A 22,493-nucleotide genomic window follows, 5' to 3' on the forward strand; every position below is an offset into this window, starting at 1 on the left:
AATCACTATAATTTTTGGAATAACACTGCTGTGTTTTTGACTCTTTGCATGGGTGCTCTGCTAACCAGCCCCCAGTGCATATGCTCTGACCCCTAAAACATGTCAAATGTGACTACACTCCTAATTGGTCTATTTACCTCACCTGTAAGACCCTAGTATATGGGATGAATAGAATCGCAGGACTGTAAGTTAAATGGCACTATTGGATTGCAGCACATATTGTGCCACCACCAAAGCGACATGACTGCAGGCCTGCCACAGTAGCCTGGGTGTACATGGTAAAACTGCAAGTTCGACTTGCAAAAATACTCCCTTTTACAAACTTAAGTCCTCCTTTTAAATATCAATAAGTCATCTCTAAGCTAGCCTTAAGTGCCCATAAGGGGCAGGGTGCCTGATATTTAAGAGTAGGGCATGTAACAGTTTAAAGTAAGACATATCCTTCCAGGGAAAAGGCCTAAAAAGGCTATTTTCAATGTAGCGCCATTAATTGTTCCATAGGAAAGCATTGGCAATTCGTGTTAACTTTAAATAATGATATCTCCACCTAGGAACCAGATAAAAAGTTACATCTTGGACTTTTTAAATATTTGGCACAAATTCAATTCTGCTCGGTGCCATAGGTACCAGGGGTTGAGCTCAGGTTTAAAATGCAGAAACCTTTACTGGGCCTAAAATGCATAGTGCCATTATTACTTGTGGTGAACTACCATCTACCCCAACTAATAATCCACTTTCTGACTGTCTCCATCAATGGACCCCATACTGGAATATAATGTATTTGTTTTACAAATTGCTTGTGAGGGTGACAGGTAAGAGGCTCTGTGGTTTATGTATATTTACACTCTATGCCTCTATGTGTACTTCAATGTGAGCAACTTAAAAGAAAGCCTTGATCATATTGTGTCAGTCTCTAAGTGACCCCACAAGTGGGCTGTCCCTCTGTCTAGTGCAACACCTGATATATGTTTGCAGAGGAATTGGACTAACGCTGATACAGATACCTATACCATCCAAGGTGAGCAGTCAAAATATCGAATCTTTAATATCGACCTACACTAATATTGAGTTTTTAATATCGTAGGGACAGAATATCAAAGTCAATAATATTGTTTACCACAATATCGACTGTAAGGTATGTAATATCGTTTTTTTTAATATCGAAGTAAATAATATCGTTAGCAAAAATATTGTTGTAAATATTATCGCAATTTTTTCCTCTCACGGCGCAGGGAGAGACAAATGGAGAGGATGCAGCTCACCTCGATGAAAGTGTGACTATAGGGAGATGCCCTCGCTCCCCTGCCAGTTCAAGTTTAGATTTTATATGAACTCGGTTCCACTTTGGAGAGCTAGGCGCTCTACCTTAAAGTGCTCAGAGTAAGTTACTCAACAAGGTTGTTTTCTCTCCATCCCTGAATATAAGGCGGTAGGGTTAGTACCTTTTGGGGTCATCCAGTAGTCCTGATGAAACCCCGGTGATTAGATTTTGACAGCTGAAACATGTCGACATTTTTTGCGGAGAGGAGCGGTTGGTAACTCATTTCAGGTTTTCCAAACCACCATCCACTGGTCCAGGTGTGACCACTTTGTATTTTGGACAGGGTACCCAATAATATAACTATTAGAGGGACTACTTGAAGCCAGTTTTAAATCACCATTTCCACACTTATTTTCACCTGTGATCCCCACATTACTTGCCACTTTTGTGTTGTATTGTCTTCCCCCTCCTTATTGCGCTACCTCCAGCGTTGGTCTGCGCGGAGGTGTGTTAGTAGCCCTATGATGAAGCAGGACACCGATCTCTGTTTGTGAGGGAAGTTTTAACACCCTTGTGTGATTCCCCCAGCTCTTTAACCTTTAGCATTCTATATGCACACAGTCCCTCATCTATGTAGTGGTTTCATAGGCATTGAAGGAGGTCGAAGTGGGACTCGATCCTTCTACCCCTTTTTTTGTGAGTTAATGTCCACAACACTACCCAGGATCTCTGGGGGTTCCTTCACACTCAGCAGAGTGCCACCTCTTCAGTCAATGAGAAATTGTGGAACCTTTCGAGGATGTTTCAAGCTAATCTTGTTTATCTTTTTCTGGACAGAGGATGTTGAATCCCCGGTCACTGTTCTGAAATAAGCTTGACATTGTCCCCTTAGCTCGTGTATCTCTTCTCTCCACAGCAAATAAGGTATTTGCCTTTTTGTGACTGCCCCACAGCTGGGAATGATGAACGTTGTCTTCAGGGAGGACACCCACAACAAGAGCAGTGAGGGATGAAGTCCACGCACCTAGTACCTATCATCTTTTTGGAAATAGAACCTATGGTAGAGACAGAATACAGTCCTGGCAGATTGATGTCTTTCTGAACTACAAAGGTGACCACTGACAGGACCCCTCCATATCATCCATCTATGCTAATGGGAGTGTTCAGCAAAGAACAATTAGGCAGGCCATTGCTGAAAGGTCACTGAAACATTTTTATGATAAGCCCTGTCTCCAGCCTCCCGAAGCTTAAGGTCTGGTGCAGCACAAACGCTTCAGTAATGCCAGCAACACCTTTTGATCATCTAGGGGACATTCATACAGCCTTGACCTTGTGCCATGCTTTGACAGAGAAAATCCAAAATTGATCCCACTGATCTCATAAGCACATGCTCGTATGCTATGTTCTTAATATCAGTCGCCTAGTATTACTCATACTATACACTCAATATGTCAGCAAAGATTGCAGTCATGATAGTTTAGCGAAAATGTTGAAGGGCAATATGCTTTTCTCTTGCAACCAGCGAAAGGATAAAAAGGCCTATCTGGTACTAAAGAGTCAAAAACAGCATGTTTGCTCCACTGCTAAGCACCTATTATGCTCCTGTGAACTCGTAGATAGACGAGAGTCTCGGGTAAAAAGGAAGGCATTCTTGGAGCACCATTCCATACCACAGAGCCTCAGTATGGACCTTCAGTACACTTTTACATAAAATGCCTCCACACTTTCTCGATTTTGCAAACAACATCTAAAATTAACAGAAGTAGTATCTGCTTATTGGGTGCCAAACCACTTGATCTTGGAGCATCTCAGATTACACGGAATTTTAAAGAGATGTGAATGAAGTTGAGGTAAAAATAATTAAAATAAATAAAGACTGAGGTTTATTTGAAAAGTATGTCATCAATAGTCATGTTTTATGACAAGTTCTCCTTTGTGAAAGGGTTAGAGACACGCAGGAGGTAAATAGTGGGCATTTTCGCGTGAAGATACGAATCTCCGAATAGTTCTTTCATTCTGTGCTCTGTGGAATGAAAAAGAAGGCAATGCGTTGTCCTATTTCCAAAGCGCATGATGCAAAACACTCATACATCTTTACAAATTAGATAAATGCAAGTTGATTTCATTTACTTAATGGGAGAGGTTGCGCTAAGTTCAACATGCGCTCATGATTCATTTCTTCATGAGACCATGGCTTAAAAGCCTTGTATGATTTGCTGCTGTTCAGCTTCACCAAACGTAATAAAAACAACTAATGCAGTTCTTTGCTCTTCCACAGATATGCAGCTACATATATTACTATGATAAACGATTTCAGGGTTGGCTTGCTTGTTTTTTCAAGCAATATAGAGCCGAATTCATGCAAAGAATACACATAAAGCAATCCATACACCTGACTTGTTGTGACTCACCTAATGTCCATCACCAAAGAAGCATTGATTTTCCAACCCTCTCCTGAGTGCTGAAAGATTGAAGATCCTCCTTTGCGTAGAATTTTGTCTGAGCTATTGACCATCAGTCGGCTGTAGCTTAGCTCTCCCTCCCTGAAAGGCAAGGCAGAAAGTGCAAACTGTGAGGCATGGAATATTGTCACGCAAATCGAGTAATACTTCACATTTCAGAGTACAAGAAGGTAGGAATCTGTGAAAGAAATGCCCAAATAATGAAATCAACACCGAGGCCTTCCTTTAAGCCAGTCCTAATCCATATCACCACTCCTCCATGTACTGCAGTAATCACTGGCAGAAATTGCCCTACATTTCTACGGCAGGCTGGGTGTTGGGGGACAATGGTGGGGAAAGGGTGCACATCATCATGGCAGTGGAAGCACTGCTATGGTAATGTACCTATATTGTCAGAGTTCACAATGTAAAACCCCTTCCTACATTAGTTGACACAAGGTCAGTATTAACAATGTCTCAATCCACTCTGACCAATTGAAACTTCAAAGGCTGGCTAACATGCCCAACAGATGTCCTTAAAGTATGTCAACAAATAAGCAGAACTAAAAAGTTGGGACCATTTTACAAAGAACCTGAAGTTAACACCAAGCAGCTCCTACGGAACCTTTGCCTCACTGCTTTGAGGCAGGAAAGTTTGGTGCATACTCAGGGAGAGGATGCTGAGCAGCATCTCAGAACGCCACGAAACACGCAATAATGAATGTCCAGCAGGTGCCTCTGCTTTTTAAAAACATATTTCACACACAGCTAAATGCTAAACATAAAATTGCAAATGCACACAAAGAAAATCAAGCCTTTCTAGCAAATCTTAAACATGAAATGTGTATATGAATGTAACAAAAACTCTTCCTATTGAATTTGTGAGAGTTCATAATGTCAGGAAACTTTCCTATTGCATTCAAAAGAGTTAACAATATAAAACTCCCTCATACTGTACGATTTAGAGTTATTCCATGCAAAGCCCTTTCATACTTTGGGGCCCATTAGGATTTCGTGCGGATCGCCACAGCCCGCATGGCGGTGGTGATCTGCCCGGGAGCTGTCCCCGCCCGCCACCCATTCCCCCGCCATATTACTATGGCGGTGGGGACCTCGGCGGACGGAAAGACCGTCTGCCGCTTTTCCGCCCAGTCAACAAGTCGACCGGGCAGAAAAGAGTTTAATATGGTGGCGGTGTCTGTCAGACACCGCCAGCCATATTATCTTGTGGGCGGGAACATGTCTTTGCTGCCACTGAAAGGCATGTAGTAATTGCTTGCCGGGGCAGGTTGCGGGCCCCCAGGGACTCTGGGGGGTGGGTGGTGCACATGGGGGATACCTATGGTACCCCCCTGCAGTTCCATGCACAACATGCCTTCCTGGCATTGTGGCGGGCGGTGCTGAGTGCACCGCCTGCCACAATGACAGGAATGCAGGATGCGCCCGCTAATGTGGCAGGCGCATCCTAATGGTCCCCACGGGACCCCCGCCCTTATGGCGGACAGTCCCATTTCCTGATAAGATGGCGGGTGGACAAAGTCCGCCCGCCATCCTAATGACCTCCTTTATTTGCAAGGGGATGTATTACAATGCTTCTATCAGTTATAAGCATTGAGGACACTTTTCAGGTGCTATAAGACAACTGTTGGCCAAACAAGATGCTGTATGGAAGGAGATAATCAAAAATTCAAATACCATTTCTCACTTTAAAATGTTTTTTTAGGATTACTCGAGCTTTGGCAGACAGCTGTGTTACCAAGCTTAATCTAAACATCAGTTTCTTCTAGCGCTAAATGTGCTCCATTGGATAGAAGTAGCCAAAAGTGACAATTGCAATTTGATGTGCATTTGACTGTTTATAAAAACAAAATGGGGTGGGGAATCACATTCGCTAATGGGTGCATTTTTCATTCTCCAATTACAAAAATTCTACAAGTGCCTATGGAAAGAAATGTGGGTGTGGGCAACTAGGCATTTTCGGATGACATGTGATTGGTACAGCCTTCCATTGCTAATTTGCGCCACTAAAGTTATTAAACACTACGGACCTGATTCACAAATAAAACATATACTTTTAAGTAACTTTATAACTTCTGCCTATTCACAGAGGCCTGATTCATAAAGGTAGCATACACTTTTGAGTAATTAACACTTTCAAGTAAGTACTAGCAAAAAAAAAAACCCCAAAAACAAGCATTCGCTAAGCCAATAAGTCTCGCTGTTGCAGAGACAGAATATCGAGTACAAAATATGTGTGTGGCACAAATATCAAGTTGTTAATATCGTGGGTCAGAAATATCAACAGCAAGAATATCGTGGTCAAGAATATCCACTTATGGTAAATAATACTGATTTTAAAAATATCGAAGTGTTTAATATCGTTTGCAAAAATATAGTTCTTAAAAATATTGTTTTTTATTATGGTTATGTATTTTAGTATACATTTTATATGTATGTGATATATTTTTTTTGTATAAGAATTGTTAGTTTTTTTAATATGTGTGTTACATTTTTACTGGTTATTAATTTCTTTTTATTTGAATTTTGTGCTTTTAGTTCCATAGCGGGTTGTGGGTTTATAGGGGACTAGGGTAGGAAGTAATTTAATTATCTGAAATGTATTAATATTCTTTAATTTGAATTATGCATTTTTAGTTACTTAGCGAGTTGGGGGTTTATCAGGGAATAGGATGGATAATAATTTAATTATTATAGATTTATTGATACATTTTTATTTATAAATATTTGTTTAATTGAGATGTTATAGTGTTAAATGTGTAAAGTCATTTATTATTAATTAATGAATAATTGATTATCAATGATTTTCTATTAATTAATTGGTAATTAATAATGGTAATCATGTAAATCATTTTAGGTGTGTTTTGTGATGTTTATAGGTGTGTTATGCATTTTTAGTTCCTTAGCGAGTTGGGGGGTTATCACGGAATATGGTGGAAAATAATTTAATTATTATTATTGATGTATTGATTCATTTTTATTTTTTAATATTTAATTGAGATGTTATAGTGTTAAATGTGTAAAGTAATGTATTAATTAATTAATAATTGATTTTCAATGATTTTTTAATAATTAATTAGTAATTAATTATGGTAATTGTGTAATTAATTTTAGGTGTGTGTTGTGGTGTTTATAGGTTTACAAGGTGATTTTATGAATTAATAATTGGTTGTTAATTAATTTTAATTAATTAATTGGTTATTAATTGTGTTCATTTTGTAATTAATTTTAGGTGTGTGTTGTGGTGTTAATAGGTATTAAGGTTGGGAAGTAATTTATTTTTAATTTATGAATTAATAATAGGCTGTTAATTAATTGTAATTAATTTGTAAATAATTTTGGCAATTGTGTAATTAATTTTAGGTGTGTGTTGTGGTTTTTATAGGTGGCAAGTGTGGGAAGTATAGGAAGTAATGTATTTACTTGAATTAATAATTGTTTTTTAAATAATTTATATCAATTCATTGTTAATTAATTATGATTATTGTGTAATTAATTTTAGGTGTGTGTTGTGGTGTTTATAGGAGTAAAGAGTAGGAAGTAATTTGTGTTTAATTAATTATATATAGCTGTTAATTAATGTTAATTGTTTGATTTTTATATTTGGTAAAAGAAATTTGTGTTTTTACTTTTAAAGGGGTAAAGGGTGGGAATTAAATACATTTTAATTATTTAATTATTCATTGACAATAGTAATAATTGTTAATTTTAAAATACATTTTAATTGTGTTTTGCTATTTTATAGTTTATTTTAGGTGTGTGTTGTGGATATTATTGTGTTAAAGTGTGTGTAGTCAATTGATGTTTATTATTTGCTTTTATTATTAATATTTGTTAATTCATTAATCATGCTAGTTATGTAAATAAATGTTATTAAAAAAAAAAGAAGTGTTTTGTTGTGGTGTTATAGGGGAGGAAATAAAATAAATACATTTATGTTTCAATAAAAATGTTTTTTGTGAATATTTTCTAGTTTAAAATCAAAAATATAAAATGTATTTATTATTTAATAGAATATTTAGAGTTTTTTGTTATATGTAACTAGTATTATAATATGTGTTATTTTTATGTTTTTATATATGTATATATTTTTTTACATTTTGTTTATTAATTTGTATTATTTCTTTTAATTTTTTATATATACATATTCTTCCAAGTGTTTGAGTGTGAATAGTATTTTTTTTTCTCCGCTATCCAACACTTTTCCTCCTGTAGTATTCACTGGAGGGGAATAGTAATTTGTACCCCTCCCCTATCCAGCACTTTCCCTACTGTTGCGCTCACTGTGGTGGGAATAATTTTTTTTTCACCCCTCCACTATCCAATACTTATCCTACTGTTGCATTCACTGGAGTGGGAATACTAATTCATATCTCTCCACTATCCAACATTTTCCCTACTGTTGCAGTCTTTGGAGTGGGAATAGTAATTTTTGCCCCCACTATCCAATACTTTCCTTAATGTTGCTCTCACTGGAGTGGGAATAGTAAATTGTACCTGGTAGATTTGGAGGTCTCTAGTTGGCACAGGTAGGTACTTGTGACAAATAGGGACCCTCTCCTCAAGTCAGGATAAGGGGATTACACTCCTAAAATAACCCCTGCTCACCCCCTTGGTAGCTTGGCACAAACAGAAGGGCTTTACTTCAGAGGCGTTATAAGTTAAACAGTTGTGACCACATACAGTAACCCAGTGACAACACTACACATGGACACTACACAGGTTTTATGTAAAAAATAAGTAGACTTTATATAGAGTTACCACAAGAACATAAACGACAGAAATACACACTGTGATTACTTTAAGATGGTAGATTTAAGCTTAGTTCAGTTCAGTTCTTAGATGCGACACTCTGTGTCAATGTACCATAAGCTGTGATGCGCTTCCACGACAAGCATTTTCGCAGCGATGGGAAATGCGGCAAAGTTCAGATACAAAGAAATAAAGATGTGAAGATCTTCCAGATGCGTCACGCTTCTCGGGGATGCGAGAAGCTCTTGGTTTGATGCGTGGACTGCAGCGGCGACACCCTTACGATGCGACGACAACAGCTCCAACGGCAACGCTCTTCTCCCACGATGTGTGAAGCTTCCGCTCGATGCGACAACTACAGCGGCAACATTTAAGATGCGATGGCAGCAGCTCCGACGGCGGCGCGCTTCTCGGTGATGCGAGGTGCTCTTAGGCGATGCGGTGCAATGCGACAGTTCCAGCGGCGACATCCTCCTTTGGAGTTGCGACGGCAGGCACAGCGACGGCAACACACTCCGACCTCTTTGTGAGATTCTTCTCCTGATGCAGTGCAGTGCGACAGTTCCAGCGGCGACATCCTCCTTCGGAGTTGCGACGGCAGGCCCAGCGACGGCGACACGCTTCTTCTGGTTGTGTCGCGCTTCCAGCTCCTTGCGACACGGAGTTCCTTGGAAGGCCCAAAACAGCAGCAGGAACTTCCAAAGAACTCTGGGGAGCTGGGGTGAAGTCTGGAGTCCCTGAGACTTCAGCAGGAGTCAAGCTCTTTTCCAAGCCCTTGGAGATCCTTCACAAGTTGAAAGCAAAGTACACAAAGTTCCTTTCTCCTCCCTTTGGCAGTAAGGCAACCACTGCAGGCTAACCCCCCAAGCAGCACTTCAGCTTGGGAATAGTCTCTCGTCAGTTTCTTCAGGTTCCTCTCCTCAGTAAAGGTTTCTTCTTGTAGTCCAAAGTGATCTAACTTCATAGGATCAGGGTCCCTATATTTATACCCCAAAATCCTTTGTTCTCTGAGGGGAAAGAGGCCTTTGCCCAGTCCAAACCAGTTCTGAAGCACTCTGTTTACTAGACTTCTCCTTTCCTTTCACAGTGCATCACAGTGCAGGGCATGCACATCAGACGCCCCACAGGAGGTGGAGCCAGCATTGTGGAAGGCAAGTACAATCCTGGACTTTGTTTACAGGACTTCTTCTCTTCTTTCAGTGTGCAAGGCAGAGACATCAGCCGCTCCCCAGGGGGTGGAGCCAGCATTGTGGAAGGCAGGCACCAGGAGCAACTCCTCCCTCCCATCTAGATGCAGATCTCTCTATTCACCACTGGGTGACTCAGCCTATCTCCTGGAATTCCACAGCCCTGTCACTCACAAAACCAGACATAGGAATACAGAACCTAGCAGAGCCAGGTTTGAATGGTATGACAAGCAAATACCTTTTTTCTAAAAGTGGTATTTGCAAACACAGAATATTAAAATAAACTTTACTAAAAGATGTATTTTATTATTCTGTGTTCAGGCATACTAAACTCGAATTTCTACCATGTTTTCTGAGACAGTTAGGATTACAAAATGTAATAACTCTGACAGCCCATTCTGGCCTATGGAGAACAGGTAGCCTTGCAATAGTCAAAAACGAAAATGGCTGTAATTCACTATTAGGACATGCAACACACACCAGGGCTTGTCCTACCTTATACTTACAATGCACCCTGCCCTTGGGCCTACCATAGGGGTGACTTATATAAAGAAAAGGGACGGTTTAGGGGCTGGCAAGTGGGTGCACTTGCCCAGTCAGCATGACAATACTAGACTGCACGCAGGCTCTGGTAATGGCGGACCTTGGACACATTTTTTCAAGGCTGTTTCTGTGGGTGGCACAACCAGTGCTGCAGGCCCACCAGCAGCATTTGGATTTACATGCCCTGGGCACACTCAGTGCATTAGACTAGGGTCTGAGAAGTAAACCAAATAGCCAAACATGGAACCACTGATTAATACATTAATTTACAATAGGGAGAATTTGCACTGTGGCACTGAATAGCAGTGGCACTGAATAGCAGTGGCACAGTGCCCAAAGCATACAACACAAAAAATGGAAGGGAGACCCACGCCAATGGTGCCAGGTCTAACATGTGTCTCCTCCAGCTGAATAGTGGGGAGAACTACCCAAACTCCTGGGAGTTCTCTTCACTAAGGCGGAAAAATCTGTACAGACCATCAGCGTTGAAGTGTTCTGTACCAGGGCGGTGTTCCACCGTAAGTCCATACCCTGTAGGAAAATAGACCACCTCAACAGCTTTGGATTCTCACCTCTCATCTGCATCAAACATCTGAGGGGCCTGTGGTCTGTCTGAACCCGGAAGTGAGTCCCAAACAGGTATGGTCTCAGCTTCTTCAGTGCCCAGACCACAGCAAATGCCTCACGTTCAATAGCACTCCACCTCTGTTCCCGTGGAAGTAACTTTCTACTGATAAAGGCTACAGGTTGATCTAGGCCCTCGTCATTCATCTGTGACAGAACAGCCCTCACACCATGCTCTGAAGCGTCTGTTTGGAAGATAAACTCTCTTGAGAAGTTGGGTGCCAGGAGCACGGGCGCTGTGCACATAGCAGCTTTCAGGGCCTCAAAAGCTTTCTGATAGGTGTCAGTCCAGATCACCTTCTTCGGCTGCTTTCTGGAAGTCAGCTCTGTCAAGGGTGCAACAATGTTGCCATACCCCTTGCAAACCTCCTGTAATACCCTGTGAGACCTAAGAAGGCTCTCACCTCTGTCTGGGTTTTGGGGGGCTCCCAAGCCAGGATGGTTTTAATCTTGGGTTGTAGGGGCGCCACCTGGCCGCTCCCAACTTGGTGTCCCAAGTACACCACAGAACAGTGCCCATTCTGGCACTTACTCGCCTTGATCGTGAGGCCTGCCTTCCGTAGCGCCATCAAACTCTTCCCAGAAGTGGCGCAGATGTTCCTCCCAACTGGCACTGAACGCTGCAATGTCATCTAGGTAGGCAGCACTGAACTCATCCAGTCCAACCAACACCTGGTTGACCAACCTCTGAAAGGTGGCAGGGGCATTCTTCAACCCAAAGGGCATAGCCAAGAACTGGAAATGCCCATCTGGTGTGGAGAATGCTGACCTCTCCTTTGCCCCATCAGTCAAGGTGATCTGCCAGTACCCAGACGTTAATTCAAACCTGCTGAGGTACCGTGCAGCCCCTAGCCGATCTATGAGCTCATCAGCTCTGGGAATGGGGTGCTCGTCAGTCTTTGTGACTGAATTGAGCCCTCTGTAGTCCACACAGAACCGGAGTTCGGGTGTGGCACCCGGCGCTGCAGCCTTCGGGACCAAGACCACTGGGCTGGCTCAAGGACTTCTGGTGGACTCAATCACCCCTAGCGCAAGCATCTTTGAGACCTCCTCTTTGATGCAAGCCCTCACCCTGTCAGTTACCCTGTAAGACTTGTGCTTCACGGGTAATCTGTCTCCTGTGTCCACATCATGGACGCACCAATCTGTGACACCACGAATCAGGGAGAACAGATCAGAAAACTGTCCCAGCAACTGGCGGCAGTCATTCTGTTGCTCATGGGTCAGGGTGGAAGAGAGGTTAACACCATCCACTGACCCATCTTGCTCTGAGGCTGACAGGAGGTCAGTAAGAGTCTCAGTCTCCTCCTCCATCCCAGCATCTGTTGCCAAGAGCATGCCCACTTCAGACCTCTCTAAGTGGGGCTTAAGGCGGTTGACATGTAGAACCCTCAAGGGGTTCCTAGGAGACCGCAAGTCCACCAAGTAGGTAACTGGACTCTTGCGCTCCACAACCTCAAATGGTCCGGTCCACTTATCTTGGAGCACGCAGGGCTCCACTGGGGCCATTGACCCACACTTTCTGGCCAGGATGAAGCTCTACCAGAGTGGCATTCTGGTCATACTAGCGCTTCATCTCCTCCTGGCTGGCTTTCAGATTCACCTCAGCGAGTTGCCTGAAACACCTTGTCTGGTTCCCGAGGCCAGCATGTAGCTATATACATCCTGAGGAGGTTTCCTGGGAGATTGCTCCCAGCCTTCTTTAACCAAACTCAGAGGTCCTCTGACTTGGTGTCCATATTGAAGCTCAAAGGGACTGAACCCTAGAGATTTCTGTGGCACCTCCTGGTATGCAAACAGTAGGCACGGTAAGAGGACGTCCCACTTACACCTCATGGGTTCCTCAAGACCCATTATCATGCCCTTCAGGGTCCGGTTGAACCTTACAACCAGCCCATTTCCTTGGGGGTGGTAAGGAGAGGTGAACTTGTAGGTTACACCACACTCCTGCCACAGGGACTTCATATACTTGGAAATGAAGTTGGTTCCCCGGTCAGACACTACCTCGTGAGGAAATCCCACTTGGGAGAAAATTCCCATCAGTGCTCGTCCCACCACGGGGGCCGTCACTGTACTCAGAGGTATGGCTTCCGGGTACCAGGTGGCATGGTCCACCAAGACCAGGATGAACCTGTTGGCCATGGCTGTCTTGGGGTCCAGTGGCCCTACAATGTCAATCCCCACCCGCTCAGAGGGGGTACTGACCACAGGAATGGCTGGAGAGGAGCCTTGTGCTTCCTCCCACTCTTTCCACTTGCCTGGCAAGTCTGACAAGTCCTGAAATGAGTATCAGAACTCTTGGGCATTTGGGGCCAATGAAAGTGGGTGGCAATACTTTCAAATGTCTTTTCCTGCCCCAAATGTCCTGCTAATGGCACATCATGAGCCAGCCCCAGTAGAAAGGCTCTGAACTTCTGGTGTACCACCAGCACACGGGCTGACCCAGGTTCAGCAACCTTAGGCTCACTATACAGGAGACCATTCCCCCAGTAAATCAAGTGTGACCCTGACTGATCACCTGCTGCCTGGCTTGCAGCTTGTTGCCCTAAGCCCACAAGAGAAGGGCACTCTCTCTTCTCCTTGCAAAATTACTCCCTGGAGGGGCCTCCTTCTTGCTGCCAATGGGTCAGCTCAGGCAGGTCCCCCAGTTCAGCTACTTGCTCCCCGGTAGGTTCCAAGGCATCCCCCTCATGGTCCACCTCCTCCTGGGCCGTGGGAACTTCGGGGGCCAGTTTCTCGCGCCTCTCGCCACTTCTCTCTTTGGCAGGTTCCTGGACCTCCCTTTCAGGCTCCAGGTCCTCTTGAGAACCCCTACTGGCTGACATTGACCAGTGGTCACACACGCCCAGTCAGGCAGTCCAACCATCTTCAAGTGAATTGTTTTCGCCACCTTTTCCCAAGGGGAGCTCTCCAAATCATTTCCCAACAAAGAGTCAAAAGGCATGGCGGGCCTCACATCTACCTGAAGAGTACCAGAGCCCCCCCACCCACTCAAATGGAACCTGAGCCATTGGACAATGACTCTGTGTTGTTGGAGTTAACAACTTGGCAAAATGCATGAGGGACAATCTGCTCTTGAGACACCAGGTGACATCTGACAGCTGTCACACTGGCTCCAGTATCTCTAAGAGCCTCCACCTTTTGGCCATTGACGGTCACTCGCTGTCCACATTTCTTAGTGTTCCTGGGCAGCTGAGCCTCTGAGACTATCTCACTGTCTCCTAAAGAGACTAAGGTCATCTGTGCGGGACCCCACCCACCTTGGACATCAATCTCCTCTCCTAAGGCTACACTAGCCATCTGCCAAGGCGGAGCACCAGTGGGTGCTTCTTTACCAAACAGGCGGCACCTGGTATCATTCGGCTTATGACCCAAGTCGCCACACTTGTAACACTTCAGGGGCCCCTGGGGAACAGGACTACCTGTTGGGTCCCTTGTTTTCTCTCAGGGGGAGGCTGGGAACCTTTCACGGGGTTCCCTTGGGGACTACTTTGGGGCCCTTTGCGGAAACTCCTTCTGTTTACCCTTGTCCCCCCACTCTTCTGCTGGGGACCCTGCCCACCTTTGGCTGAGTCTCCCACATGACCCTTGTGGACCCGGGTGCTCTCCCAGCAGTCCGCCTCCTCAGCAAGTTTCCTAGGGTTAGTCAGCTTGCTATCTATCAGATGCTGGCGCAGCTCTGGAAAACAATTATCAGACAAGTGCTCCCATGCAATCAAATCAAAGAGACCTTGGAAATCATTAACCTTGCTGCCCTTTACCCAACCATCCAATGCTCTGCAAATGAAAGTGACATATTCAACCCAAGTAATGTTTTCTAACTGTTTGCATTTCCTGAACCTCTGCCAATAGAGCTCAGGTGTCAAACCATATCTAAACATCAATGCATCTTTCATGTGGCTGTATGAATTGTGGACATCAGAAGGCAAGTCTAACAATGTATCCCGCCCCTCACTAAGGAACCTTCCACCCAATCTCTCTCAGGGACACGGTGGGAAGACATGGCTACCTCATAGGCTCTGAACCACTGACCAACATCATAATTTTTGTAAAACTCTATGACCACATCCTTGGGAATATACACTCTACTTTCTGAATGTACTGACGGTACGCTGCCCCAGAGGGAGTACTTCCCAAACTTTTAGCTTTTAACTCCAACTCCCTCAAAACTTTCTTATGGTCTACCGGCATTTTCGTCTCTTCCATGGCTAGCCTCTTGGTTTGTAATTCAAATTCTAATTGCCCACTTAATTTCAGTTTTGTCAGCTCCATCTCATGCCTCCTATTTCTCTCTCTGTCCTCCAGCTCCTCTGGAGACAGACTTTTGTTAGAAGCATTGATACCTGCAGGGGAAGGTGGTCTCCTTCCTCCTAAGCCCAATGGCCCTTCCTGTTGTACTTCTGCATTATCATCCTCCTCAATCTCAGGAGTTATCATTGCCTCTACCCAGGCCCTCAGCGCCTTGTAGAATTTTTCTTTCTTGGTGCATCCAACAGTGGAAACCTTGAATTTCTTGCAAAAGTACTTCAGCTGCTTTACTGTGTAGCATTCCAGCCTCTCTTCTTTCCATTCACAATTAATAGAGGCTACAGATTCTGCTCTCTCTACTTCAACTGAATCAGGCATCTTTCAAAAATAGAACAAAAATCCAAAAAAGAATCTACCAAAACGTGTGTGGTATCGTTATGGTCTGCATTCACTAAGTAGTGTTCACGAGTCACTGTACATGAGTCACAAATGCAAATCCAGAATCCTCACCGCTGACTACCAATGTTAGATTTGGGGGGTCTCTATTTGTCACAAGTACCTACCTGTGCCAACTAGAGACCCCCAAATCTAACAGTACCCGTCTGCTATCCAACACTTTCCCTGCTGTTGCACTCACTGGATTTGGAATAGTAGTTTTTACCCCTCCGTGATCCAGCACTTTCCCTACTGTTGTATCCACTGAAGTGGGAATAGTAATTTTTACCCCTCTGCTATCCAACACTTTCCCTGCTATTGCAGTCACTGCAGTGGGAATACAAAATGTTACCCCTCAGTTGTCCAACACTTTCCCTACTGTTGCTCTTACTGGAGTTGGAATAGTAATTTTTACCCCTCAGCTATCCAAAAATGTCCTTACTGTTGCACTCACTGGAGTGGGAATAGTAATTTTTACCCATCCGCTATCCAACACTTTCCCTACTGTTGCACACACTGGAGTGCAAATAGTAATTTTTCCCCTCCGCTATCCAACACCGTCCCTACTGTTGCTCTTACTGGAGTGGGAATAGGAATTTTTACCCCTCCGGTACCCTACACTTTCCCTACTGTTGCACTGTTTGCAGTGGGAATAGTAATTTTTACCCCTCCTCTATCCAACACTTTCCCTACTGTTATTCTTACTGGAGTGGGAATAATAATTTTTACCCCTACGCTATCTAACACTTTCCCTACTCTTGCACTCACTGGAGTGGGAATAGTAATTTTTTCCCTCTGCTATCCAACACTGTCCCTACTGTTGCACTGTTTGGAGTGGGAATACTAATTGTTACCCCTCCGCAATCCAACACTTTCCCTACTGTTGCACTCACTGGAGTTGGAATAGTAAATTTAATTATTTTGCCATCCAACACTTTTCCTACTGTTGCACTGATTGTACTGGGCAATTTATGTTTAAATATTTATTCATAGTTTAATGTTTTAATTTATTATAAAAAAAAATATATTTCAAATTATTTATATATTTTATTTTTATCTAATTTTAGTTTTAAAATAAATTATCGATAGTTTATTAATTAATTTATAATAAATATATATAAAATATTATGTTTGTGTGTTGATTTTTTTAAAATTAAGTTTATTTGTAATATTTTGTAAAATGTATATTAAATGTATTTTATTTTGTTAAAATTAATAATATTTAATACATTTAAGGGTCAATTCCGATTCGGGAAACAAATCCGTACGACAAATCGTATTCGTAGCCGTTTTTCGTACGAATCGTATAAATCCGTCCGAATTGGGTAGTACGATCCGTAGGAAAAGAATACGTACGAATGTGTGTGAACCGTATGAAAAGCAGGGGAAAATCCGTACAATACAGGACCCTCACGGTGAACCGTACGAATTGTAAACATGCGGTCCGACCCGACAAGTACGATCGGGACCGGGGAACGAGAATGCGATTCGTATGGAAAACGTTGTATTAGCAATTCGTACGGAGAACCACACATTCACATATGCACTGTACCCCTGCAATTATGCGGGTACGCACCGTACCCCTATGGTATGTACCTCTACGCACCGTACCCCGATGCACCGTATACCCATGCACCATACACCCATGCACCGTTTCCCGATGCACTGTACCCCTACGCACCGTACCCCTTCAATCATGGGGTGCACTCGCATATCCGGGAGGGTCCGTGACGCATGCGTTTTGAGTCGAAATAAGCTATTACGGAGGTTTTAAACTCCCGTAGGAAAAGAGTCATACGGAGTGTTGTCGTAACGAATCATACTTGCTGGTTCGTGAAAAGCTGCTTCAATCCGTACGGAAGTCGCGTACTGCGTGTTCCGAATGTGATTTGTACATATTTTTAAGTGGCATGGTCTTTCGTACGATTCGTACAGAGATCTGCTATGGGTTCGAATCGTACTTCATAGTACGTACGGGGACGTTGAAGGTGTACGATTCGTAAGGGAAAAATGCTCCGTACGGCGATTCGTAGGGGATTTTTCCGAATCGGAATCGACCCCTTAATGTATATAATTTTATTTTTTATATATATTTTAATCAATATTTTTTACATCCATATTTTAAATTCTATAGTTTTTATACTTACCTGTTTAAGTATAGGAGTTGATATTTTTGTTGTCTATATCTTCTACTCAGTATTTTTTACATCGATGTTGTGTCAGTGAGCCAGTCTCGCCTATGTGAGACTTATTGGCATTGTCAATTGATTTTAGCCGTGTTGTACAGCAGCCTAGCTGTTTTGCAGCATGGTTGAAAGTTAAAAGAAACAAGTCCTATGGTGCTGACAGTGCTGGTTGCGTCATTGCGCTTTTTTCTCTGCCGGAAGAGGTGGGAGAGGTGGGACAAGCAACACGATGCACTCAGTGGAGGTTCTATTGTAGATGTCTGTGAGGTCTTTAAATGAAGATAAATGGAACTTCATTTAAAGACCTCCTGAGTGTGGAATTTCCCGGGTGGGTACCATTAACGCCCGAACCTTCCTACGTATCCATAAGAGTACTCAGGACCCTGATAAACAATACTTCACTGAGGCGATTTGTGACCATACAGGAGCCCCCCTGTTCTTTTATTCAAAACAAAAACAGTGGTTCTGTCCGGAGTCACGTATACTAAGTTTCAAATTTACTTAATATGTGTCATGAAAATAACATTAATCATTAATGAAGGGAACACACAAACACATGAAGAGTTAAGGGAATGAGTTCCTTTTTACTCTTGAGATGAATCAGTCAAATTATATACGGCTGTCCAACATAATAAAGCACGTAGGACTGTGAAACAATTAGTGACTGATCGTGTTTAGCGACATTGTGCTGTACACAAATAATAACATATATAACATATAATTATACAAATGGACAAGATTTTACACAGATGTCCAACATTAGATGCATAAACCACAGCAGGATAATGTGTTCCTTATTCTAGTTGTGGGGTTGCGTGGACAAGTTGAACTAACAACGTCGACGTTTCGACCCTAAGATGTAGTGCAGATTAATAAGCATTTATGTCGGGTCTTCATCAGGACAGGAAAGGATAAGACAGCCTAGTGGAAAGGAAGTGTAGTGATTTACTTCATGGTTTCCTACTCGTGGAGATGTCAGCCGACACCATTCAGGATCGTCTGTTCTATGCAGACGTAATTGCCAAGTATTCACCAGCCGGTAGAATAGGGTTGAATGTGGCCGTAGGGATCACCAAGAATCGAGAGAATCAGGAGGGAGACGTCCTCGTCCGTCTAGTGCATATTAAGTACATTTGAAACTAAGTATACGTGACTCCCGACAGAACCACTGTTTTTGTTTTGCATACATACTCAGGTTCTGAGGGTTACTGGGTTACCCCATTATCCTTAATGTTCTTTTACGCAGGCTGTTTTTTATTGACAATCATTTTAGTGGCCTTAGAGTGCCACTGACTGCTCTTTGGCATTGTCTTTATCCACTTCTTTGTACCAATCATTTTTTTAAAGGGGGCTTTCCTGAATAAGGCGCTTCTGTGGCCGAAAGCATGTAGAGGATCGAAGACTATTATTTTTTATCCACAAAATGATTTTCATATAGAAATTGTTATGTATAAAGTGTCTAGAGGCATCAGATTTCAATAGAACGATTATGTGTATTACATTTTAAGTAATATTTTTGTGTACCTTGCTTTTATTGTTTGGACGCACTTTGTGAGATTGCAGATTAGGATGCAGCGTGGGTGTTAAAGTATGGAATAGCTATCTTTTTCTTGTGGAATTATGAGATCTTTATGTAAGAGTGAATAAACATACATGTTCATGTGATTCTGTTCCCTATTATTGTGGTACACAAACAATGATGCGTAGTCCAGTTGTAGTATAAGATCCCTCTTTATTAGCAGGTAGGTAGATGGCAAGTTACAGGATAGTAAGATACAAGTAGAAAACCCCACCAGGAGCGAGCTACCAGATCCTCAGCCTGAGATGACCAACTGACTCTCTAGCCACAGTCAGGCACTTAAACATTCCATGATGTCACAGGACATTCTGATGCAGTGGTAAAGGGGAATAGATATAGAAAGTATTTACCACACATCCTCTTCCGTTAGTGAACAACAGCAAGTAATAAGTTAAGACAGAGCAGAGTAATCCAGAGGAGACTGTAGACATAAGAGTGAGTCATAGAGATTGTTTGAAAAGCAAGAAATACAAGCGTAGAAGCAGAAACAAAGAAAAATTAAAAGAGGCATGTAGAGATATGTATAAAATGCACAGATGGTCATGGTTGAACAAAACGCAAGAATGCAAATTACATAACATGCCCATCCACCCTCCTTAATAAAACAAGGTAGCGATCCCGGTAAACTAAGTAGGGTGTAACAACTAAATGACAAATTGTGTACAGATGGAAGAAAGTACAATAAGATGAAATGGTAACCTACACAGAAAAAGGTATACTTTGCAATAAAGACTAGCACATGATATGCACTAACAACCTCCCCTCTAAGGGTACACTTAGAAGAGCAACCTTTAAACTGTGGAACATAACAACTCCCCAGGAAAGGGTACACCAGAGGATGCTAACACCCTTGGAACAAAGAACACAGTAGCCAAACACTGACAACTGTGATACAACTACACTAAGAGGTAGCGCTGACAACGCACCTCGCCTACCCAAGAAGAGTGATGCATCTTAGACAATCACAGATAACCTCCCCTAACAAAAGGGTACACAACGGAACAATGTAAAAGTTGTTCAACGTCATTTGGGTACACCAAAGTAAACTAATCCTTAAAACTTCTAATATAGTAGTTACATGTTGACAACCTCCCCTAATAAAAGGGTACACTATTGAACAATGTAGAAATTATTCAACGCAACATCACTTAATGGCGGCGCTGACAACGCACACCACTTTCCCCAGAAAAGGGTACACAAAGAATACTAATCCTTGAAACTTTCGATCAAAGTAGTTACATGCAGACAACCTCCCCTAATAAAAGGGTACACTTTAAAGGTGTGCAACATAACTTCTCCAGAGGGTAACAACAAGACCCTATGAAACAAAATGTAGGCACTGACTGGCACCACAACTCCAACTTCCCCTAAGTAAGGGTACACCATAGGGTACTGACCCCTAGAACGTGAATGGGGCATAGACTATATACAAACACCCCAGTTGCCCAAGCAGGGTGAAGTACAGGATAAACACGCCGTGAGACCAAAAACTGCAACAACCTAAAAATGTATACAATGGACACCATAAAAGATATACATGCCCACTCACTATTCGTACTGAGAAAATAACACAAGAACAAGAATGATTAACACAAACACCGACGATGTAGGATTAAATACAGAAAGCATCCCTTGAAAAGGTTAAACAGCAACATTCTCTATGAATAAATATAGGGTTCACCATGAAGTAACATGACCTTAGGAACTAAAAATAGGTATAAGCTAGTACCACACCTGGAGTGCACAGTTAAACTGTAGCAGTAGGTTAATATAATACAGAATAAAGTCAGACACAGAGATGTTAAGGTATTCTAAAATAAACAAATGAATTAACAAGATTTGATAGCTACGGTGAGCGATCTCTCACCCGGGTTCCTGTAAGTAGCTCCTCCTGGAAGTGGCAAGTCTCAAATGTGCCAAACTTGAAATCATCCGAATGGAAGTGCTGAATGACGTGATGAAAGTCATGAAATGGGACCAATGTTGGTAAAGCTCCGGAGACAAAAACTGTTGATATTCTACTTTCCAATGAAGTAGAAATTGGACTTGCACAGAAAGGCAGGCTGGAGCGGACCATGAAATAACAGGAAAACTGACATACCAGTGGCAGGAAGAGACGGACCAGTTCAGACTTGCGCATTGATAACATAGAAGAAGGAGGAACGTCATCACGTCAGCGCCGGAAGGCTCACGGTGAAGATGTGCAGACCGGATTGGCAAGGGAGAAAGCAGTGACGGAGAGGCAGACGTCACACAGGACAATATGCAGGCTCCACAGGCAGGTAAGATTGCGTGCGCGCGATGGCAGTTGGTAGGCACATGATGTGAAGACTCAACTGCCTCAAAGTAAATTACATTGGAAATGTGTACAAAACGTCTCAAAATTGTTCCCCACTCGCAGTAAAAATACAAATAGGCCTCCAATTTTTCACACGCTGCTTCCATACGCCGAATGGCTCCAAGTTGTGAAAGCAGAGGAAACACTACAATGTGGGAGAACGTACTCAAAACCGAAAGTCCAGAACTAAGCTTGACAAAATAGATGATGGGTGGCTGTTGTGACATATAAAAGACGTGACTTCGTAAATGATGTTTGCTGTGATTGAGAGTGAACTGCTAGCGCCAGGGCACCTTTAAAGTCCACACTGTGTGAAAACACCTTAAACACACAGTGATTATATAAAAAGCGAACTGTCATTGTATACAAGGAAACCAAAAGGCACAACAGGGTGATCAGGCCCGCTGAGGCAGTGGTTCTTTTAGCTGGAAACAAACAGACTCCAGATGACAGTGAAAAGGCAGTTAGTTCACTCACAACACAGACGCCCAGGGTGCAGGCTGTCCAAGTTGAAACGGACACTGGTGGGGTTAGCTGGGCAATACCTTTTAGTTTGTTTAGGTTCCTTCTTGGTTCTTTAGTTGACACTTGTCTTTAGTTGACACACGTAGATTCATCAGCTTCAAAACGTCGCCAAATTGTGGTACACAAACAATGATGCGTAGTCCAGTTGTAGTATAAGATCCCTCTTTATTAGCAGGTAGGTAGATGGCAAGTTACAGGATAGTAAGATACAAGTAGAAAACCCCACCAGGAGCGAGCTACCAGCTCCTCAGCCTGAGATGACCAACTGACTCTCTAGCCACAGTCAGGCACTTAAACATTCCATGATGTCACAGGACATTCTGATGCAGTGGTAAAGGGGAATAGATATAGAAAGT

At 42.7% G+C, this 22,493-nt stretch overlaps 1 protein-coding gene across 1 annotated transcript in view; it reads right to left on the reverse strand.

Annotated features, from left to right (window-relative positions):
- The window catches only part of ST8SIA4 (ST8 alpha-N-acetyl-neuraminide alpha-2,8-sialyltransferase 4), a 442,546-nt gene that overhangs the window by 303,828 nt on the left and 116,225 nt on the right, over positions 1–22,493 (reverse strand). Inside the window, exon 2 of the mRNA XM_078675440.1 lies at positions 3,673–3,804. Coding sequence (XP_078531566.1) covers positions 3,673–3,804 — 132 coding nt within the window. The remainder of the gene's footprint in view (positions 1–3,672; positions 3,805–22,493) is intronic.

Source organism: Lissotriton helveticus, chromosome 2_1 (genome assembly GCF_964261635.1).
Source record: "Lissotriton helveticus chromosome 2_1, aLisHel1.1, whole genome shotgun sequence".
Taxonomy (NCBI): domain Eukaryota; kingdom Metazoa; phylum Chordata; class Amphibia; order Caudata; family Salamandridae; genus Lissotriton; species Lissotriton helveticus.